Source organism: Capricornis sumatraensis, chromosome 23 (genome assembly GCF_032405125.1).
Source record: "Capricornis sumatraensis isolate serow.1 chromosome 23, serow.2, whole genome shotgun sequence".
Taxonomy (NCBI): Eukaryota; Metazoa; Chordata; class Mammalia; order Artiodactyla; family Bovidae; genus Capricornis; species Capricornis sumatraensis.
In genome coordinates, this window is record NC_091091.1 from 18,908,944 (window position 1) to 18,929,433 (window position 20,490).

The 20,490-nt window shown below is 50.9% G+C and overlaps 1 protein-coding gene across 1 annotated transcript in view; it reads right to left on the reverse strand.

Moving 5' to 3' along the window:
- The window catches only part of SLIT1 (slit guidance ligand 1), a 169,908-nt gene extending 150,074 nt beyond the window's left edge, over positions 1-19,834 (reverse strand). Inside the window, exons 1-2 of the mRNA XM_068961341.1 lie at positions 19,638-19,834; positions 20-91 (exon numbers count right to left, since the gene is read on the reverse strand). Coding sequence (XP_068817442.1) covers positions 20-91; positions 19,638-19,834 — 269 coding nt within the window. The remainder of the gene's footprint in view (positions 1-19; positions 92-19,637) is intronic.
- Positions 19,835-20,490: the final 656 nt, after the last annotated feature.

Consider the following 20,490-nt stretch of genomic DNA (forward strand, 5'->3'; position numbering starts at 1 on the left):
GGCCGCATCTCAGACTCACAGCACCCGCAGCTGCTTGAGTCCCGCGAAGTCGTTCCTGTGGATCCGAGTGATGTTGTTGCCATTGAGTTCCCTGGTGGAGGAGAGGAGAGAAGGAGAGGGTGAGCTGCCCACGGTGGGCCTCAGGCCGGCGCTCAGCTCCAGGCTGCCTCTCTACATGGCTCAAGTCAGTCATCTCCCCAATGAGACTGCGTGCTTTCCTGTCAAGCTCCAGGACCCCAAGTCTATGTTGTCCTAGCAAGCTGGGGGGCTTCCCTGGTGGTCTAGTGGTTAGGAGTCTGCATTTCCACTGCTGGGGGCATGGGTTCAATCCCTGGTCAGGGAACTAAGGTCCCTCATGCTGAGTAGGGCAGCCAAAAAATAAATAAATAAATCTTTAAAAATAAACTAAGACCTCTTTGCAGCAGGTGTTCAACCAACAGGAACACTCAGGGCCCAGGCTCACTACTGGGAGTGCTCCAGAACCCCAAAACATGGCTTTTGCCTTGAAATAGCTCAGTCTCACTGAAAAGACAAGACATTCACACAGGAAAGAACTTGGAAATCAGCTAGTTAGAGAGGCTCTTCAGGCAGAATTGCCACTGAGCCTCAGTTTCCTCATCTGTAAACTGGGGATAATAACTGTTTACCTCACAGGATTAAAATAAGGCATAAACAAGTAAAGAGTGTGGCCCACACGTGGAAAGGGCCTCTTTGGGGGTACCACTACCATCACCTGGCGGGCCTGGCCCCCACGAGTCATCCATGTTCAGAGCAGGAGACAGGAGAGAGGGCCCTGACACTAAAGGAGCTGAGCAAGTGGGACTCAAGCTGAGGCCCCAAAGACAAGGCAGAGGCGCCGCAAGAGAGACGGAGCGAACATTCCAGGGAAGGCGAAATCCGGAACGGGCGGCTGTCAGGGGAGGAGACGCTGAAGGCTGGGAGCCCTGGGAAGCAGGACTGGGGGAAGGTGGGTCCCGATAGAAGCGGGCCTGAGAAACCAAGCAGAGGACAGACAGGGAGCCAGCGTGGCTCCGGACAGGAGCTGCTTGAGACCAGTCCTGCAGAGGGGACAGGAGGACAAGGCCTAGGCAGGGGCCCCGATCCCAGGACTACAGTGTCTCCTCCCCTCATACCGTCCTGGCCTCCAGCTCTTCCTCCCTCCCAAGGCCATGGTCCTCCCTCGGCCCCCCAATCACGCCCTGGGCACCCTGGACATGGACCCCACCTCAGAGGCCGGCTGGCCTCACCTCCTTCCCCCTGTCACCCAGCCTCCCAGGAAAGCTCACTCAGCCTCTGCAGGCCATTCCTCTTCACGGGAACCCCGTCCAGCATCGGAAAGGAAGGCCACTCCAGGGGTCCGGCACTCCACTCTAAGAGAGTTCATCCACGGAGCCACACACAGCAGACTCTCACTCAGGCCCAGCCCCAAACCCAGCTGTCACTTTCACACCTAACCTGTCTTCCTGTGCAGCTCCGTGCTCCCAGTCACACGGCCGCCTCCTCTTTCTCACCATCATCATGGTCCCTGACACACTTAACAACCCAAGAGCACCCATCCCGACGCACGTGCACGCATGTGCCCACAAACACACACACACACAGAGTTACCCGCAGCTCAGTCTCCTCATTTACCAACTTTGGTCAAAGTTTCCAGCTGTAGCCACTGTCCCAACCCAAGTCCAAGCTACTTTGGAAAACACCAAGTTCCCTTTCCTAAAAGTGTTTTGGAAGTGTGATGTTCTAGAGTTGCTTCCACCAAAAAGGTGATATTGGTTTCCACACACTTCAGGAGCTGGGCTTTGTGCGCACCCTCACAAGACGCTGGAAGGCAGTCACTGTGTCTTACAGATGAGAAGAGAGAGTCTCAGGTGCGGTACCTTCTCGAGGTCACACCTGGTGATGGAAGAGCAGGGATCCCCACCAGTGGTCATCGGACCCTGGAGCCTGGGCTTCTTCCTCCCACCAGGCCAGGGTCTCTCCCCAGGTTGACAAGCCGGTAATTCATTCAACCCATCGCTCTCTCTGCCCTTCCCCTGAGCCTGGCTCCTGATCCTTCAGAGCAACTGGAAAAACTCGTTCCCTGCTCCTTACCTCTTTTCTAACAGGATCTCTCTGAGGGTCTGGAGGCCTGTCCAAGTACCCTTCCTGCTCTAAATGCTAGGGATGCCTTCTCCACTCGAGCCGAGTTCTTTTGAAAGTAAAAGACTCTTTTTGTTGAACTAAGCTCTCTCCCCTGAAACAGCCACCTCTGAGCCTCTCTTTGCTGCTCTTTCTGTAACATGACTCTGCTTCAAACAATGAGAATGTCTTCTTGAAGCCCTGAAACCTGGTCCCCTCCTTTAAGCGGGGGGAACTGTTGAAACTTTCATCCCTGAACCCCAAACCTCAAGGTTTTTGATTATAAAGTTATGTTAGCTTTGATTATAAGCACAAAAATATGAAATTTAAGTGGAGGGCGACAGAGCAGCACTTCGTTAAGTTTCAGTGCCTCTGTGAAACTGAATGCCCTGCAGCCACTGAAAATGGAAGAGATTCCTTTATGTTGACCAGGGAAGTCCCCTTAATGCGGCACTTGGGAAAAGGGCTTCAGTACAGCTTGCACACCCTGAGCCCCGTTATGTAAAAACTCACAGGCTATAAGTAGAGGTCGATATGAGAGAATGAGTTTGCTGGGGGCGATTTGCCACATTCCTTTTTTCTACATTGTTTGAATTTTTAAGAGATCTATATTTTTTTAAGCCAACAAAATAGGCAAGTTATGGCACTGAAAAATAAGAGCAATATGTGTACTTTATTGAATTTTTTCAATTTCCTGAAGAATAAAGAAAAAATTCAAATCATACATAAGCTCATCAGCCAGAAAGAACCCCCTGTTAATATTCTGGAATATTTTCCCTCAAGCCTTTGGATATAAGTTTTATATTGTGGAGATAATTTGATAAATATTTTTTGAAGACTTGCTATTCACAAAGCATTTTGCAAGGTTCTAAAGATACAACAGTGAGTGAGATGTAAATGGTATACACATCTTCTACAATGTCATTCCCTGCTCAATTTCCACTTATGATTTTGATTGAAATGAAGGATCCCCTTCATTGGATATATCAAGTAAAGTACTTATTACTGGAACACATGGGCTGTTTTGATATTGCTCAATAATAAATAATACCACATAAAGTTCAGTGGGCATTTGGGAGGAATACGTTCCTGGAAACGGAATTACTCAGCCAAAGATCATGAGAAATCTGTTGAATTTTACAATCATTCACTCATTCCTCCTCATGGCAACCATGGTTCATCAGGCAATTGCCTACAATAATTATTCAATTCACAGACGGCAAAATGAAGCAGAGACAGATGTTAAGCCATGTCTGAACCAGGCAGAGCCCAAATGGAGCTTAGAATCCCTGAGGACGGAATTCCCACACGCAGGCAGGCTGTGGAGGAGGATTGAAGGGGACTGGTGATGCTGGCATCTGTCTGCCTCTCTGCTCGCCTTCGCACCAGGCTCCACTGAGCAGACTCCGGGGCGCCTTCCTCAGCCATCAGTGGACTCCAGCCTCTCCTCCTCACTTCCTGCACCCGCCTCCACTCCCAGTCCAGAAAAGACCTGGGGCAGGCCGAGGACGGTGGTGCAGGCAGCAGAGCAGACAGCGCCTCTCTCTGGAGGCCCTGCTGGGGGCTTCCAGGCAAGAACGTGGACAGAAGTCCGCCCACCCCTCCTGGCCTCCCCCATCTGCCTCGCTGTCTAACCCAGAGTCAAACTGAGTGCCTCTTCTCAAGGGAGAGCCCTCAAGAAGGCAGCCTGCGAGGCAGGCGCGGCTCTCATCGGGCTCCAGGTCCCAGGCTGCAGCCTAAGAAGTTATAATGGCCACTTAGCCTGACAGAATGGCCTCCACTGTCCCCATTCTCTCCCCTCAACCGGGCGGCCCACCAGGATTGAGTTTTCAACCTGGCAAGGCCACGTCCCCTGGAACCCTCTGCACAGGCTGCTGGAATGAGGCAAGGAGGTCATTTTTTGCCAGTGCCTGATTCCTATAACAGGTGGTCCTTGAGTGTTGCCATGGAGACCCCTCCCCAGCAAGCCGCCTGGGAAAAAACAGAGAAGCTACTGTGACCTTCAGACCTTTGCATCCAGAGCAGCCAAATGGGGTGAGCCCTCTGGGGGCAATTCCCAGCCTCGCTTCTCAGGAAGAAGTTAGGATGCAGCGCTACCCTGGGCTCCGCAAGGTTCCGGCCGCCAGAGCCCACATCCAGCACTTCTCTCTACTGGGCACCTCTGCGTGCAGGCTCTGAGCCACCTCTAAGCATACTTCATTTCATCTCACCACACAGAGTAGCCTACGAGATGAATCATGTTTTCTCCATCTTGCTGATGAGGAAACTGAGGCAGAAATTGGTGATGAAATTTCCCCTGTGCCACGCAGCTCATAAGCAGTGGGGCTGGGACCAAATCACACCTAGGCCACTGCACGTCCAGCTCTTTCCCCTTCATCACAACGTCTGGCGTTGCTGGATTCTGTCTATCCCACTCCTCACCTTGAGCAACCGTGCCTTGGACAGAGCTGAGAACAACTTAGATAGGACATCTTGGGGCCCTATGATAAGACCACGGGCTCTACCCAAGCAACACTGTCAGGTGGCTAAGAGCTCGGGCTTCAAAGCCAGATTATCCAGCTTCAAATTCCTGCCCTACCATCGCTAGCTGTGTGACCCTGGGCACAAAGTTCAACTTTTCTGTGCCTCAGGTTTCCCATTTGTAAAATGAAGACAATGATAACACCCACCTCCTAGAGACGTGGTGAGGTTTAAATGAATGACTTGACTACTTCTAAAGCACCAAGAGCATGCCTGGTGTACATAAACGCTCTCTCCATCAATATTGCCTGATGTGCTTACTCTTACTACTACTGTTGGTGTTGTTTTGTTTCCCACAGGGACCATAGCCCCACTGGAAGGCTGGTGCTGGCCTAGCTGGACCACGCTGAGCAGGGAAGAGCCAGCTGCTCCTGCCCTGCAGACCCCCAGATGCTGCAGATGCCCTGAGATGGTCCTCCCTCTTCCAAAAGTAATGAGTCTGCATCCATCCTCCTCCCCGATCCTTCTCACCAGGAAGAAAGACACTCCAGTGGCAAATGGCCCTGATTCCCATCTGTTCCTGTGTGGTCTCAACCTGAAAGGAAAACCTCGGTGGTAAAAGATTTTGGAGAAAATCCTCTAAAGCAAAATTACCGAGGAAAAAACAAAAACACACCAGGATTTCTTGAATCCTCTCAGGAAACAAGAATCTGATCCCCAGCGTCTGGGTGTTTGTGATAAACCAAAAGAAACCCTTGGATTTCCTAAAGCTGCAGGAATAAACACCCTGGGCCCCTCTTGGGGTGTTCTGGGGGCTCCTCGAACTTCACAAGCATTTCTCACGGCGCCGGGGATGGGGGGTGGGGGTGGGGACAGCCACTCCTGGAGCTGGTTCCCCCACCAAGGGCCAAAATCTACAGTGGTGGTGGGGAGGCTCAGCGCCCTCTAAGTTCCCTTCCTGCCAGGTCTCCAAAATCTGAACACACACACTCTGTGAATGAGACAAGCCTCGAGGCTGGGGGACTGTATTCCTTAGTTCCTTTGAAATCCTACCCTGGCCAAATCCATAGCCCTGAGTGTCTGTATAGTCAAATGGGAGAACCCAGGGAAGGAAGAACTTCGCTGCCCAGCTGCTGCCCCCACAGCAGCGGAGGGGCCCCCCACCCCCACCTGCGGGGGGATAGGCTGCATGGAGTGCCCAGGGTCACACAAGCGGGCTCCCGTCATTCCCTCTGGCTCCCTTCCAATCTGTTCTCCAGGCCACAGCCAGAGTGATCTTTTCAAGATGCAAATCTGATCATGTCACTCCCCACTTAAGCCCTTCAATGAACCCCCATTGCTCTTGGAATCAAGACAAAATCTCCTTAACATGGACTTCAAGCTCCCATGTGGCCGCCCCCATGTTCCCTATTCCGACTGGTGCCCTCGGATGCCAGGGTCTTTGAATTTGCTGTTCTCTCTGCCTACACACTCCCTCCTTCCTCTTTGACTAACTAAATCCTCCCAATTGGTCCAGCCTCCCCACACATGCCCACAGGGCACTCCCTCTGCTCTGCAGCCCCCATCAGGGGCAATTTTACATGGATTTGGGGGGTTCCTTGACTGATGTCTCTACCCCCACCCCCGCCCGCCATGAGGGTATAAGCTTCCTGAGGACACAGGCGGTCAGTGTTTCCTCATTATTATCTCCAGGGCCTAACACAGTACATGCACCTGATATCTGAGAGATGTCTCAGTAGGTATTTCCTGAATCCAAGAATAAATTTGCATTAAAACAGACATATCCCAATAGCATTGGGTTGGGTGGGTTTTCCATGTTTCTCAATTGCTTGACTCAAAAAAAAAAGAAAAAGAAAACTGACACTAATTATGAAATACTCTCCCCAGATGGGCATCCAGCAAGGAAAGCTTTACACACAGAGAACACTGCTGTTTCACCAACAACCGCTCCATAGCCCACAGGTTAAAAGGCTGATTTTCCCTCAGTCCACTTGTTAGAAAAATACCAGCCCCCTAGCTTCAGCCACCCTGCTCCTCCACTTTCAATAACCAGCCCTTCTGTCTCGGGGCCTTTGCTCTCCTCCTCCCCACCAACACCCACAGCAAGCTCAGCCCTCATGTCCTACAGGCCTCAATTCAAACGTCCCTTCCTCTCTACCACCTCCTCAAAGACACTCACTTAGCTCCTCCCCCAGATCTAGACACGTGTTTAATACGAGGCTCCTCCCTGACAGGAGCCTCCTCCGACAGGCTATGAGAGGCAGAGGCCACATCTGTAAGTCAGCACCTCTGAGGGTGCCTGGCACACAGTAGGTGTTCACTAAGTAGAAGCCAGAAGAACAATCCTGCCCAAGGAGCCTGGCTGCTGCCCACACATCGCAGCTAAGGCCTGGCACATACTCCCATCAGCTCCCAGCCTTCCCCATAGTCCTCAAGCCACAGTGGATCATGACCCAGAGGCTCCTCCACCCCCTCAGTGGAGCCCACGGACCTGGTGCTAACACCAGGACTGGGGCCGCCCTCCACCGTGTGACGAATCAAGAAACCCCAAGGATGAGAAGTCAGGGGCCCTGCACCGGAGCTGATCTGCTACACATCCTGGTCTGCCCAGACTCCTGGACTCCCATCTTGTTTCCTTGGCTTGAGGACTAGTGATATCTATGCTGTCACAAGCAAGGGGCTCATTTAAGCCTCATAATAGCACCTGGCTGTGACATAAAGCATTTAAGTAACGGCTCAAGATCAGCTAGCTGGTAAGTAGGTTGAGAACGTAAGACTTTGAACCCTAGCATGTCTGACTCCAGGGTCTGGGTTTTGGGTTTTGTTTTTTTTTTAACTTTAATTGCTATAAAATACATATAACAAGATTTGTCATTTAACCATTTTTAAGTGCACAGTTCAGTAATGTTAAGTACATTTGCACTGTTGTACGACAGACCTCCAGAACTTTTTCATTCAGTGAAACTGAAACTCTACACCTGTTAAACACGAACTCCCTGCTCCTGACAACCACTTTTGTCTGAGAATTTGACTACTCTGGGTATCTCAGATAAGGAGACCTGGCTTATTTCACAGTGTCCTCGGGGTTCATCCATGGCATAGCATATGTCAGAATTTCCTTCCTTTTTAAGGCTGAATAATATTCCATTGCATGTCTACAGGTTTTGTTCATCTATTCATCCATCAGTGGACACTTGGGTTACTTTCACTCTATTGTGAATAATCCAGCTATGAACATGGGTGCACAAATATCTTTGAGACCCTGCTCTCAATTCTTTTGGGTATATACCCAGACACAAACTTGCTGGATTGTATGGTAATTCTATGTTTAACTTCTTGAGGAATCATCATACTGTTTTCCACAGCAATTGCCCTGTTTTAAATTCCCAGAAACAACTCAAAAGGGTTCCAGGTTCTCCACATCCTTCGCTGCCCCTTGTCATTTCCTGGTTTTTTATAGTAGCTGCCCTAATGGGTGGGAGGTGATCAGGGCTCAGCAATTAATCCCAACTCCATGGTGTATTCTGTTCTGAGGCCCAAAGTGCACCCCAGTGCCTTCACTACTGAGGTCCAATTTTCTTCTTGCCAATGCCATTCTCAGGTCTGTGGCCTGCCCTGAAACCACAACCCTAGAGCCAGGCCCCACTTCCAGCCACCAAGCCTCCACGTCCAGCACCTACAAGCCCCGTCTCCCCCCTCTCCCCAGGCCCCTGAGAGGGTACCCACCAGCTAACTCCCTGACCCTGACCTTCACCTGCAGCACCAACTGCCGGCATTCCCCAGCCCCTAAGCGGAACACCCCCCCTATGCCAGCTTGCAACTTGGCTCCAGCCAGTAAACACATGCAGGCAGGAATCAATCTTGGCCCCTTTATGCCCTAGGGCTAAGCCCTGACAGAGGTTTTGTAGGTGCTAAATGAATGTGTGATGAATGAATGAATAAAGCCAGGCTTTATCAAGATGGATTGTCAAATTTAAAAATTAAACACAGGATTTCCCTGATGGCACAGTGGATAAGAATCCGACGCCAGTGCAGGAGACACAGGTTCAAAGTCTGATCCAGGAAGATTCCACTGGCAGTGGAATAGCCAAGCCCGTGTGCCACAGCTAAACAGCTAGAGCCCGTGGACTGCAACAGAAGAAGCCGCCGCAGTGAGAAGCTCACACACCACAGCGAAGAGTAGCCCCACTCGCCACAGCTAGAGAAAGCCTGCACCCAGCAACGAAGACCCAACGCAACCAAAAAAATAAACAAAGTTCCAAAAAACATTAACTACAAGCACATCTCAGAGCCTCGAGTCTCAGAGCACCACTTACCAGCTGGCTGTTTGACCCAGGACAGATGGCTCCACCTCTCTGAACCTTCTCATCTAGCAAGCAGTGGTTAAGTGCAGCCTGCTTTCATTCCCCTTTTCTGGGGGTTCCAACTCCACAAAATCAACCAACTGCAGATCAAAAGTATTCAAAACAAAAAAAATTCCAGAAAGTTCCAAAAAGCAATGTCATTTACATTTTTATTTACAACTATTTACATCGTATTTATCTCACATTAGGTATGATAAGTAATCTAGAGATGATTTAAAGTACAGGAGAGGATGTGAGTAGGTGATATGCAGATAGTACACCATTTTACACAAGGGACTTGAGCGTGGGGGGTTTTGGAACCTTGGTGGTGGTGGGTGGGTGTATGTACTGGAACCAGTCCCTCGGGATACTGAGGGAAAATTGTAATGCCTTCCTCCCAGGACGGTTATGAGGAGTGAAAGTGGATGCTGAGTAAAGCATCTGGGTCGGAGCCTGCGCACAAAGTAAGGGCTGTGGATGGTGACCACCAGCACCATCACAACTCCCTCCGATGCCCTCCACCGCTGCTCTCTGGCCTGGCAGAGGTCGATCCCGCCCCTCTCCCCAGGGCCCGGCCTCCTTTCCACAGTCGCCTCCCGCTCCCTCTCCCCGGACTCCCATCCACCAGCCTCTCTGCAGACATCTCTGAGCGGCTTCCTGCGGAGCGCCTGAGCTTGTTCTCTGCTCCCGCAGACTGCCTCACCGCCTACTCGCTCCCCACCATCTGCTTCCGCCTTCCACTTCTCCCGGGAAACCGTTCTGCCCAGCTTTGCCAGTGACCCCCAGTCCCAGCCCCAGAGCGTTCCTTGGCCCTCGTCCCCAGACAGACTGGCTGCTCTCCACACGGTTAACCCTCTCCCCCGCCCCATCTCCAAACGCCTTCTTCAGCTTTGGCAGTAGCTGCGCCGCCCAGGTGGGAATCACAAACGTTGAGCCAGGACCCCTGCATTAAATCCAGAATGAAAGCTCCTCTCGCTCCTCCCCAGCTCCTCCCTGGTGGCTCTCCCTTCCAGCTGCCCTTTGGGCGGTCCTCCTGCCTTCAACGGATGCACTTTCTTTACCAGGAAACCCCGGCACCGATTAGTGTTTCACAGCTCCTCCCACCGCCGAATCACCAAAATGGTCTTTGCCTTTAAGACCTGCTGACTCAACACCTCTGGGGCAGGCCTGGGAATCTGCATTTACACCAGCTTCCCAGGAGATTCTTTTTTCCTCTGACGTCTCTGTCCCACTGCCCTCATGGACTCCACCACTTCCCCAGGAGACCCTCCCAACTGTCTCTCCATTCTGAACACTCAACAGAGTCACCTTCCCCTGTTCCTACCTCTAGGGTTATTTTTTTCACATAGTTTTTATTGGCAATTCAAACAAAAGAAGAGAAGCCAATTTCACGGCTTCTCCTCAAGGATCAGTCACCCTCCCCAACCGTACTCTGCAAGATCTTTCTCCCAGGCTTGGGCCATGGGGTCACTCATGATGGTCCCATTTGCTCTTTCTGCACTCTCAGCCTCAGCCCAGGTCTGCCTCCTCTCATTCCCTGGCCTCTACGGTGCCCTCCAGACCCTTTGAGGACTATAGTAGATGCCTGCTGCTGTAGCAAAGTGAAGTGAAGTCGCTCAGTCGTGGCCGACTCTTTGCGACCCCATGGATTGTAGCCTACCAGGCTTCTCCATCCATGGGATTTTCCAGGCAAGAATACTGGAGTGGGTTGCCTTTTTCTTCTCCAGGAGATCTTCCCGACCCGGGGACTGAACCCGGGTCTCCTGCATTGTAGGCAGACACTTTACCGTCTGAGCCACCAGGGAAGTCCAGTTAGACACAAGACAAATGTATTCTCTTACAGTTCTGGGGATTGGAAGTCCAAAATCAATCTCGCTGGGTTAAAGTCAAGATGCTCCCAGGGCTGCAGTCCTTTCTGGAGGCCTTAGGGGAAAATCGACCCCCTTTCCTTTTTCATCTTGAGGCCGCCTGTATTCTTGGGCTCGTGGCCCCTTCACATCAGTCCAACCGCTAGCTTCCATCGCCACATTTCTCCCACTACTGACTCTGACCCTCCTGCCTCTCTTTAGGGACACTTGTGATTTTGCTCCATGTGTGTGCTCAGTGGCTCAGTCACGTCTGACCCTTTGTGAGCCTGTGTACTGCAGCCCTCCAAGCTCCTCTGTCCATAGGATTCTCCAGGTAAGAATACTGCAGTGGGTTGCCATTTCCTCTTCCATGGGATCTCCCCAACCCAGGAATCAAAACCACATCTCTTTTGTCTCCAGCATGGGCAGGCAGATTCTTAACCACTGTGCTACCTGGGAAGTCCATGATTTTGTTGAGCCCTCCAAAATAATCTAAAATCATCTCTTATCTCAAGATCTTTAAGTTAATCACATCTGCCCAGTTCCTTTGGGCCAGTAAGGTAACATATTCATAGGTTCCAGTGATTAGAATGTGGACATCTTAGAGGATCATTATTCAGCCTACCACAATGACCACATTTCCTAAAGTAAAGATCAGGATCATAAAATATCCTACCACAGGTTTAAAAAAAAATTCATTAAACACATTTTTTGGAACAACTACGATGCACCAGGAGATGGAAATACAAAGATACATGAGACATAGTCCCTGCCCTCTGGAAACTCGAAACCCAAGGCACCCATCAAGAAAACCACCTTCTTAAAAAGAAATAAGATTTTTTCTTCCCTACAGAAGAATTACAATTAAAAAATGTAGAAGGAATGAGGGAATAGAAAAGCAAAATTGGATAGTAATGGTTGTAGGCAACATCCATTAATGGATGCTAAAATTAGTAGGTGAGAATTTGAGGACAGAAAGGATATTACATACTCTCAAAGTATCTCCTCCCAAGTATTTTATAATGGCAAATGTAAAAATCACGATATAGTGGTTAAACCTGGCAGGCACCATCTTAACCAAAAGATCAAGGTCAGCATCACCAGCAATGACACAGATCGAAGTCACCCACCTCTGACAGGATGCTCTGGGAAGAATACATCACCTTGGTGGCATTCTTGACAAAACAGAAAACACCAAACACAAACTGAAGAGCAGTCTACAAAATAAATAACTAGTTATTTTTATAAGTGTCAAGATCATAAAGAACAATGAAAGACTTGGGAATTATCACAGGTTGAAGGAGACTAAGGAGAAATGACAATTAGATGCCATGTGGGATCCTGGATTGATCCTGTAATAGAAAAAGACATTGGTGGGGAAACTAACGGAATGCAAATAAAGCCTATACCTGAGCTAACTGTAGTGTACCAATGTCAATTTCTTGGTTTTGATCAGGGAATTATGATTAAGAAAGATGTTAACACGGGAAGCTGGATAAAGGGTGTATGGGAATTCTTTCTACTATTTTTGCAAATTTTCTAACAGTCTAAAATTGCTTTGTTTTCTTCTTTTGTTTTGTGTTATTTTATTATTCGGATGCGCCAGGTCTTAGCTGTGGCAGGCAGGCTCTTTAGTTGCAGCGCTCGGGTCTAGTTCCCTGATCAGGTATCGAACCCAGGCTCCCTGCATTGAGAGCACAGAATCTTAAGCACTGGACCACAAGGAAAGTCCCTAAGATTGTTTTAAAAATAAAAGTGTTTTTTAAAAGAATAAAAACACAGCAGTGATAGAAAATCCACTGTCAGAAATCGCAGTCACCATAACCAACTGGTGGGCTGCTGTCTATGGAGTCGCACAGAGTCGGACATGACTGAAGTGACTTAGCAGCAGCAGTAGCAGCTGAACATCAAAATAATGTACTAACATTATTACAAATTATAACCCAATGAGTAAAAGAATAATCTGCAGTCCATACTATTATAAATAAATAACAAACAGATGGAGAAGTTGCAGTTCTTCCTTACAGTAGAATGCCAGGTAATACATAGAGAGAAAATGATGGAGTCAGAAATTTCTCATCAGTGGTACTAAAACTAGTGAATGAAAGTTTGATGAGCAGGATATTTACATGTATAAGTATCTGCTGGCAAATTAATTATTAATAACAAAAGAGAAATAGTAACTTTTGAGCAGAGAAGCCAAGAAGACACAGAATTACCAAGTAATCTAAAGCTAAAATCACCAGTATTGGGACAAATTGACATCATGTATCTTCTGACATCACCCACTGAGAAGGGCACAACATTGCTTGTTTAGCATTCCCGGCAAAAATGTGTAACCTGAATGCAATCATGAGAAAAGAGCAGACGAAACCAAACTGAGGGGCATTCTACAAAATAACTGGCCAGTATTCTTCCAAAATGTCAAGGTCGAAAAAAAGAAAGGCTAAGGAACTGGTCCAAATTAAAGGAAACTAAAGAACCATGACAAGCAGATGCCCTGTGTGATCCTGGACAGGATTCTGAACCTGGACAAAAAAAAGCTACAAAAAACATTATTAGTACAATTGATGAAATTCTAACATGAACCACAGAGTAGATTATAATATTGTACCAGTGTTAAATTTTCTGATTTTCATAGCCTTACTGTCCTTAGAAAAATACACACTGAAATATTTAGAGGAAAAAAGTTATGTCTCGAATCTACTCTTAAATGGTTCAGGAAAAACAAAGTGTGTGTGTGTGTGTCTGTGTGTGTGTGTGTGTCTGTGTGTGTAACATATGATAAAGCAAAGTGGGCTAAGTACAAACAACTGAGTCTGGATAAGGGATATTCTTTTGTTGCAACTCTTTGGTATTTGAAATTATAACAAAATAAAAAATTGCAATGAACCAAGGAATCTTTTTGGGTGATGGAAATATTTTAAAACTGGGCCATGGTGATTTATTAAACATCACTGAACAGTAAAAAAAATAATAATAACCTCCAATGGCTCCCCATTCCCGTGGCGTGTGCCCACCTGTTACTTCAGTCTCCCCTCTCAGAACTCACCAACATGAACGTTCACCCCATCAGCTGGGTCTGCTCCTCATTCTCCTTCCCAAATGTACGGCACTCACCTCTGGATGCCCCCAGACTCCCTTGCCTGGCTTTACCACTAGCCCACCTAATTCCTGCCCAACCTTCAAGGCCCAGTTCAAATCCCACCTCCCGCAGGGCTTCATCTTCTCCTCTATGTCTCACTTCCATCTCCTCATCTCTGACATCCATGGAGTACTTTCTACATGCCAACATTATTCTAACCATCTTACGTGCACTATTTCATCTGAAGTCACAGCCCTACAAGGTAAATGCTCCCGTTTTATGGATGAGGAAATTGAGTCACTCGTGAACCGGCTGAGTTTTCTCAAGTGGTAGCTGACAAAGCCAAGATTCAAACCAGACCATTCTCACACCCAAGGCTGCCCTGGTCGCCCGCTGTGCTCTGCATCCTGCATCCCTGTGAGCATCCTTACACATCTGTTCTTTCACAGACAGACCTTTCTCCAGCCTCCAGGCTGCAAGCTCCCAGAGGAGCGAGTCCGTACCCTGGACCACTCCAGACACTCTGCACACGGCAGGTGCCCAACAGCTGTTTGTCTGCCGCAGGCTGGGATCCAGAAAGAAGAGGAGGGGGTCTCGAGCTCAAAAAGAGGAGCCAATTCTCCACCCCGAGCACATCCCAGCTCCCTGGCTACTGCCCAAAGCCCGGCCGTCATCTGCTCTGGGTAATAAGTATTTGTATAGTGATAATTACAGCATTTGGGAAGAAAATCCCATTAAGCAAGAGCCCTGCCGAGCTGCTAATGCCGGCACAGAACTGGAGGCGGCAACTCCGCCAAGCTCCCGTCTGCTCCCAATAATGTGGGGGCTGCCTGTCCCCGCCTGCCGCCCATCAGCCAGCCCCCAAAGAGCACGGCCACCCCTGCTGGCAGCCTCGGGCAGCCTGGGCCACCACAGCCAGCCTCCTGCCTCAGGGAGGGGACACCACAGAAGGGGCAGCCCGGTCTCCATGTCCATCAGTGTTCCCTGGGGATCCAGAGCCCCCAGAGGATGCCTGGCGAGAGGGTAGGGCTGTGCTGGGATCCAGCATTGAGTGGTGCCCGAGTTCCTTTCATGGCCCTGCAATTCTCTGTCACCCTAATAACAATAATGCCACTGTTTATTGGGCACTTGCTGTCTGCCAGGCCCAGTGCAAAGTGCTTCTCCCAGCATCACCACATTCAACCCTCGGGACCACCCTCTGAAGCAGGTCCTATTAGCACCCCCATCTTACGGGCGAGGAAATGGGAGTCTCAGAAGTCACACTTATCCCAGTTTGCGATTACATGATTCTTCTCATATTGTGTCATTCATCTCCATCTCCCCTGCTGGACTAAATTCGGAGAGAAAGGGGTGGTTTCAATTTCCAGCCGGGACTATTCATTCGGCACCATGCAGACACTCAAGAGACAGCTATCTGTTGAGTGAGTGAATTAAACCCCATAACCTGCCCACGGTCCCCACAGCTGCTGAATGGCAGAGAGGGGCTAAACAGCTAAGCAATCTAGCCTCAGAGCTGTCCACCTTGCAGAGAGGCCCTGCAGAACACTGACCTGCGCCCCAGATCCTCAGGGACGTGGGGTGGCCCAGGGAAGGAGCACTCTGAGAGCCAGAACCCAGCGTGCAGCCTGGCCAACACTCACATGTTTGTCTCCTCCTACACTCTCTCCTGCCCCACCTGAACCCTCAAGCCTTCAGCGTGAGCTTCTCCAGTAATAAAAATAACAATCACCTCACCTAATGTCTGAATTACAAAGCATTTTCACACACGTAGAGTAAGAGAAGTCTGGTAAAAACCCAGAGCTAGCAGGTGTCACTCTCCCCAGAGGGAGAAGGACGGCAAGACACCCAACATGTGCCAAGTGAGCCTCCAGGTCCTCTACATGCATGCTCTCACTTAATCCTCACCATCAACCCGCAGCCGTCACCCCTTCTACAGGTGGGGAAAGTGAGTCTCGGGTCCGATGGAGTGGCAACACCGGGCAGCACCACCAGCCGCTCGGAGCCCAGCAATAAGCCCAGCACACCTGCTACTGGAGACACGAGCCTCACCAGAAGCTGACATCCCTGCGGCTCTCCAGTGCAGGAGACCAGAGTCTTGCCCAGACAGCCCAGGCCCCGGCGGCAGACATGGCTCCTGTCTGGCCCCCTGAGCCCTCTCACTGCAGCCACCACCCAATCACTATTTGGAATTCCAAATAGGCTCCCAGACAATAAGCCTGAGGGTGCCCTGGGCAGTCTTCCTTAGTCACAACCACCCGCCCCCACTGAAGGAGGCTCCAGACACAGGCGACTAAACTGGGAGAAGGCAAGGGCCTCCCAGGCCTTGGCAACTGGCAGGGAACTAGGGCAGAGGATGGACTGGCTAGGAGGCAAGGGAACTTATCGAGGAGGCAGGAACGTAGATCCCCAGGGCCCAAAGAGTAGGGAAAAGTGCTGGACCTGGAGGAAAACAGAAGTCAGCAGGCCTTCCCAGGGCCCTCTCACCATCCTCAAGCCTCTCTCTCCTCTCTGCATCCTACACCCACAAGAAGCATCAGTGGCAAGCCTGGAATACAAGTGTCCAGGGTCGAGGGGAGAAGTGGGGTCCACGTGCACTGCACACTGTCTGAAACACTCTAGTCCAAAAGATTTTTTTAATTAAAAAAAAAAAAAAAAACCAACTGAAAGCCAAGGTCCTTGAGTGGAAGAAAAAACAATATTGGCCATGACGGGGTCCCCTGAGTCTGGGCCCTACAAAGAGACGAGCTCCCAGGCCTCCTCCATCACAGCCCCAACCTTGCCCTGGATTTCAATTGTTCCTCTGCAGTGAATTATTCAGCATCCCTTCCCCACCAGCCCAACCAGCCCACAGACCCTCTGGGTGAACCCATTTCCTCAACAGCTCTAGAGCCTGCTCAGCCTCTTCCCAGAAGTCCCTGCAGCAAACCAGTGACAATTTCTTCCCACATGAGGAGACGGGCTGGACCCTGAGGTATGGAATACATGATCATAAAGTTGCTGGGCTGCACAGGCTGCGAGAGAAACTGCCTGGAGGACAAAAGACAAACGAATGCACAGCTGCGGTCTATAAAAATTTCACAGACTCGGAAGAAGCCGCTGTTTCGGGCTCTGATACTGCATGACACCCATATTGATTAGACAGAGCATTTGCCACAGTTATTTTGAGTCTGCCCAAAGCCTCTTTTCAGGATGTGCTTTTCCTCTTCAAATGGCTCTTTCGCGGCCTGTCTGTTGAAAACACAGACTCCCTCGGCTTTCACAGCCTTTCCCTCTCTGAGAAGTCATGCACATAGCAAGGTTCAGACCTGACAACTCACTCCTGGGTCCCAACCCTGAAGTCTATAAAGAAAAAATCCAGATAGAGATAGGCCTTCCTGACCCTTCCCAACCTCAAGTCCCATCACATCCCCCTGGACGCGGCATGTTTCAGCCCTGGAGCAAACTGGTCCATTTGCCCAGCAAGCCGGGCATACTCACATTTGTAGGCCTTTCGCTCATGCATTCCCTGTCCGGGCCACCTGCCCCTCCCCTTGGCAAAATCTGACCCAATCACTGATGGGTCCCAAGGTACCCTCATAAAACAGTCTATTCTCTGAGAACTTCCTTCACCTGAGAAAAGGCCTTCTAATCCCAAAGCTTCCCCCATGACCCCACTCTGCTGCCAGAGTTTACAGTTCCATGTCCCCTGCCCCATCCTCTCAACGGTACATTCCTTGAGAGTGGGGCTTGCTCACTCCCAGCTGGAGCCTCAACACCCAGGGCAGCTACTGGCTCCCTAAATGTTTGCTGACTTCAGTAACAAGACTCTTCTCCTGATCCTATCATAATGAAGATGGCGCTCATTTAGCAGGCCTCACAATGTACTAAGCACTTCCCATACATTATCTTCAGTCCTCACAAGAACCAGAGACCTTATGTATCAACAGCCTCCTTTTCCTAATAGAAAACAACAATGGCTCGGAGAAGTTAAGTAATTTGCCCAAGGTCACACAGCAAATGACTGACTTTACACCAGGAAATTTCACTTACATCACATTCTGATTTGCAAGAATTCAAGAGTTCATAAAAGTTAAAACAGACCTTGTCCTCAAATCTAAAGGTGGAGAGAGAGCAAGAAAGGAGATGACTTCAAGACTCAGACCCAAAAGCAAAGGAGAGGAGCTAAAATTCTCAGACCTAGGCTGCTACCAGGGTAACAGCTACAGGAGAAATGCCCGAAGGACAAGGCAAAGGAACAGAGAGGAGGTCCAGAGGGAACAGGTGTGGAGGGTGACCCTGCAGCCTTGGGGATCCTCTAGACAGATTTCTGACCTTCTGGTCCTCTCCAGGACCACACAGGATCCCCAAGGAATGTCAGTTTGTTCTAGCCTCTGCGGATGCAGCATCTTTCCCCAGCATTACAACACACACACACACACACACACACACACACACACACACTTGCCTCGATTCCCATCTAGATTGCATCTAGATTGCAAATTCTCTGAACCCTCCACGGGAATTTTTCAGTCTCAGCCAATGTGCTCATTGCTGACCTTGGTACAGAGTTTGATCCAGGAGACCATTCTCCCCAGGGTCAGATTTCTGCCTCTGACCAGCTGGGAGTCATGAAAATACACTCAAAAGTTCTCAAGAGCCACTGCAGGGGCCCAGGAGTGTGAGAAGGAGAAGGCGGGTTTCAAAGGGGCTGGCAGCCTCCTCCCAAGTCCAGTTCAAAAATCTCCCAAGGCAGCCACCTCCACAAGCAGCACAAAGGCCCCGCATGAGACCAAAAATCTACACACACAGCCTGTGGACAAGGAGATTCTCCCAGCTTTGTGCGAATGACTGAGGTGACCCCACAGATCCCAGGAATTCACACACACATATTCTGCAAGATAATTGGGGAAAACAAATTATATAGGTCTATAAACACACAGGCAAGCTAACCACATACACACATGCTAACCACTCACACACTACAGAGCTTAGCCAGTCTAGAAAGGGCTGAGTTTTCTCAAGAATTTAGAAGTGGGAGACAACAGGCTAAGAGAAATAATGTTTTTTTATGACTTGTCATGGTCAATGTCTTTAACCTCGTGTCTCCCACTCTTAGTTCCTGACCTCTCAGCATTATTCACAGACTCCTGGTCCAGGTCACATCTACCCCACTCTGAGTGCTGAATATAACATATTCCAAGCCTCAAACCCCAGCTCCTCAAGTCCATTGTCTGGGTTGGGGATGGCTGGACGTGTGGTGGGGGACCATGCCTCCCACCTGCAAGGGCTCTGGGGCAAACAATGGGGAGCAACCTGGGTGTGGGGGGAGGAGGACCAGAAACTTCAACTCCATCCCCTCCTGCTGCCCATCAGCAACCTGCAAGCCCTCAGAGCCCAAAGGCACACCTTCCACTCAGAACACAGACCAAGCCCCATGTGCCCAGAAGGAGCCACGGTGCCTGGTGAGCAGGAGGCACGTCCCTCCTGGGGCCAGCTAGGCTTTCTGGCACCAAATCATAGGCGCCCTGGAGAAACCAAGTGCTGGCCCAGTGGGAAGGCCTGCGATACCGAGCGCCGGGTGCAGGTGTGAGGATGGGAGCTGACAGCCCCCCAAGGGCCCTTCGAACCCCAAGAAAGGGAAAGGGCAGCGCTCCTGGCTCCTGGCCCCTGGCAGGCACTGACTCCTTTATTCGCTGCAGAGCCCAGGCCCCCACGGTCCTGCCCCCATCTTTGGCCCTGAATTGCGTCGGGGTGGGAAGGCAACCTCCGGGCTCCCCGCGGGCTAAGGATGGGGGCCATACTCACAGGCGCTCCGTGTTCCGCGGGATGTTCTTGGGAACGGCCCGCAGCCCGGTGCCATGGCAATCCACCGTGGTGCCAGCGCAGGTGCAGAGGGCGGGGCACCCCGTGGCACCCAGGCGCCACGAGGCTGCCCACAGCAGCAGCCAGAGCGCTGGCCGGACGAGCAACGCCGAGGGCCCCCTCATGGGTGTCAGCGCCATGGTGCCCTCACCGCGTCCCGCTTCCGTGCCAGACGGCGGCAGCCGCTCACCATCCCCGTCCGGGGTGGCCTTCAGGTGCAGTCCCGGGGCAGAGCCACCGAGAGACCGTGAGCTTGTACGCTGCGCCCTTGCGGGCTGGGTGGCACCTTGCTCCTCCAAGCGCCGGCGCCTGTGCGCGGACGGAGGGAGCTCGCCTTGGGCGGAGGGCGCTCGGCTTCTCTCCGTTTCTCGCTGGCTGCGTCTCACTCCCTCCCTCCCTCCAGCTCCCAACTGACTGCTGCGAGGAGGAAAATGGGCAGGCCCCGCGCGCGCACGCACCCCGCGCACACACACATACACACACACACTCACACCCGCACGCTCGCTCCCACCCGGCAGTCATCCATCAATCGAAAAGCACATAACCAGAGCCAGACTCCTCCCCGCCCTCCCCCACGCCCCCTCCCCGCCCTCCCCCCACGCCCCCTCCCCGCCCCCGCCTCCCGACGACCACTCGCCCGCCGCTGCCTCTGCGAGCGGGCTTACAGTTTCGAAGGTGGAACATCCGAGAGCGGGCAGGGGCTGCGGGGGAGTGGGGGGCCCACAGTTCGACCTGTCACGTCCCGACCTTCGCCAGCTTTACACACACACACACAAACACATACACACACACACCG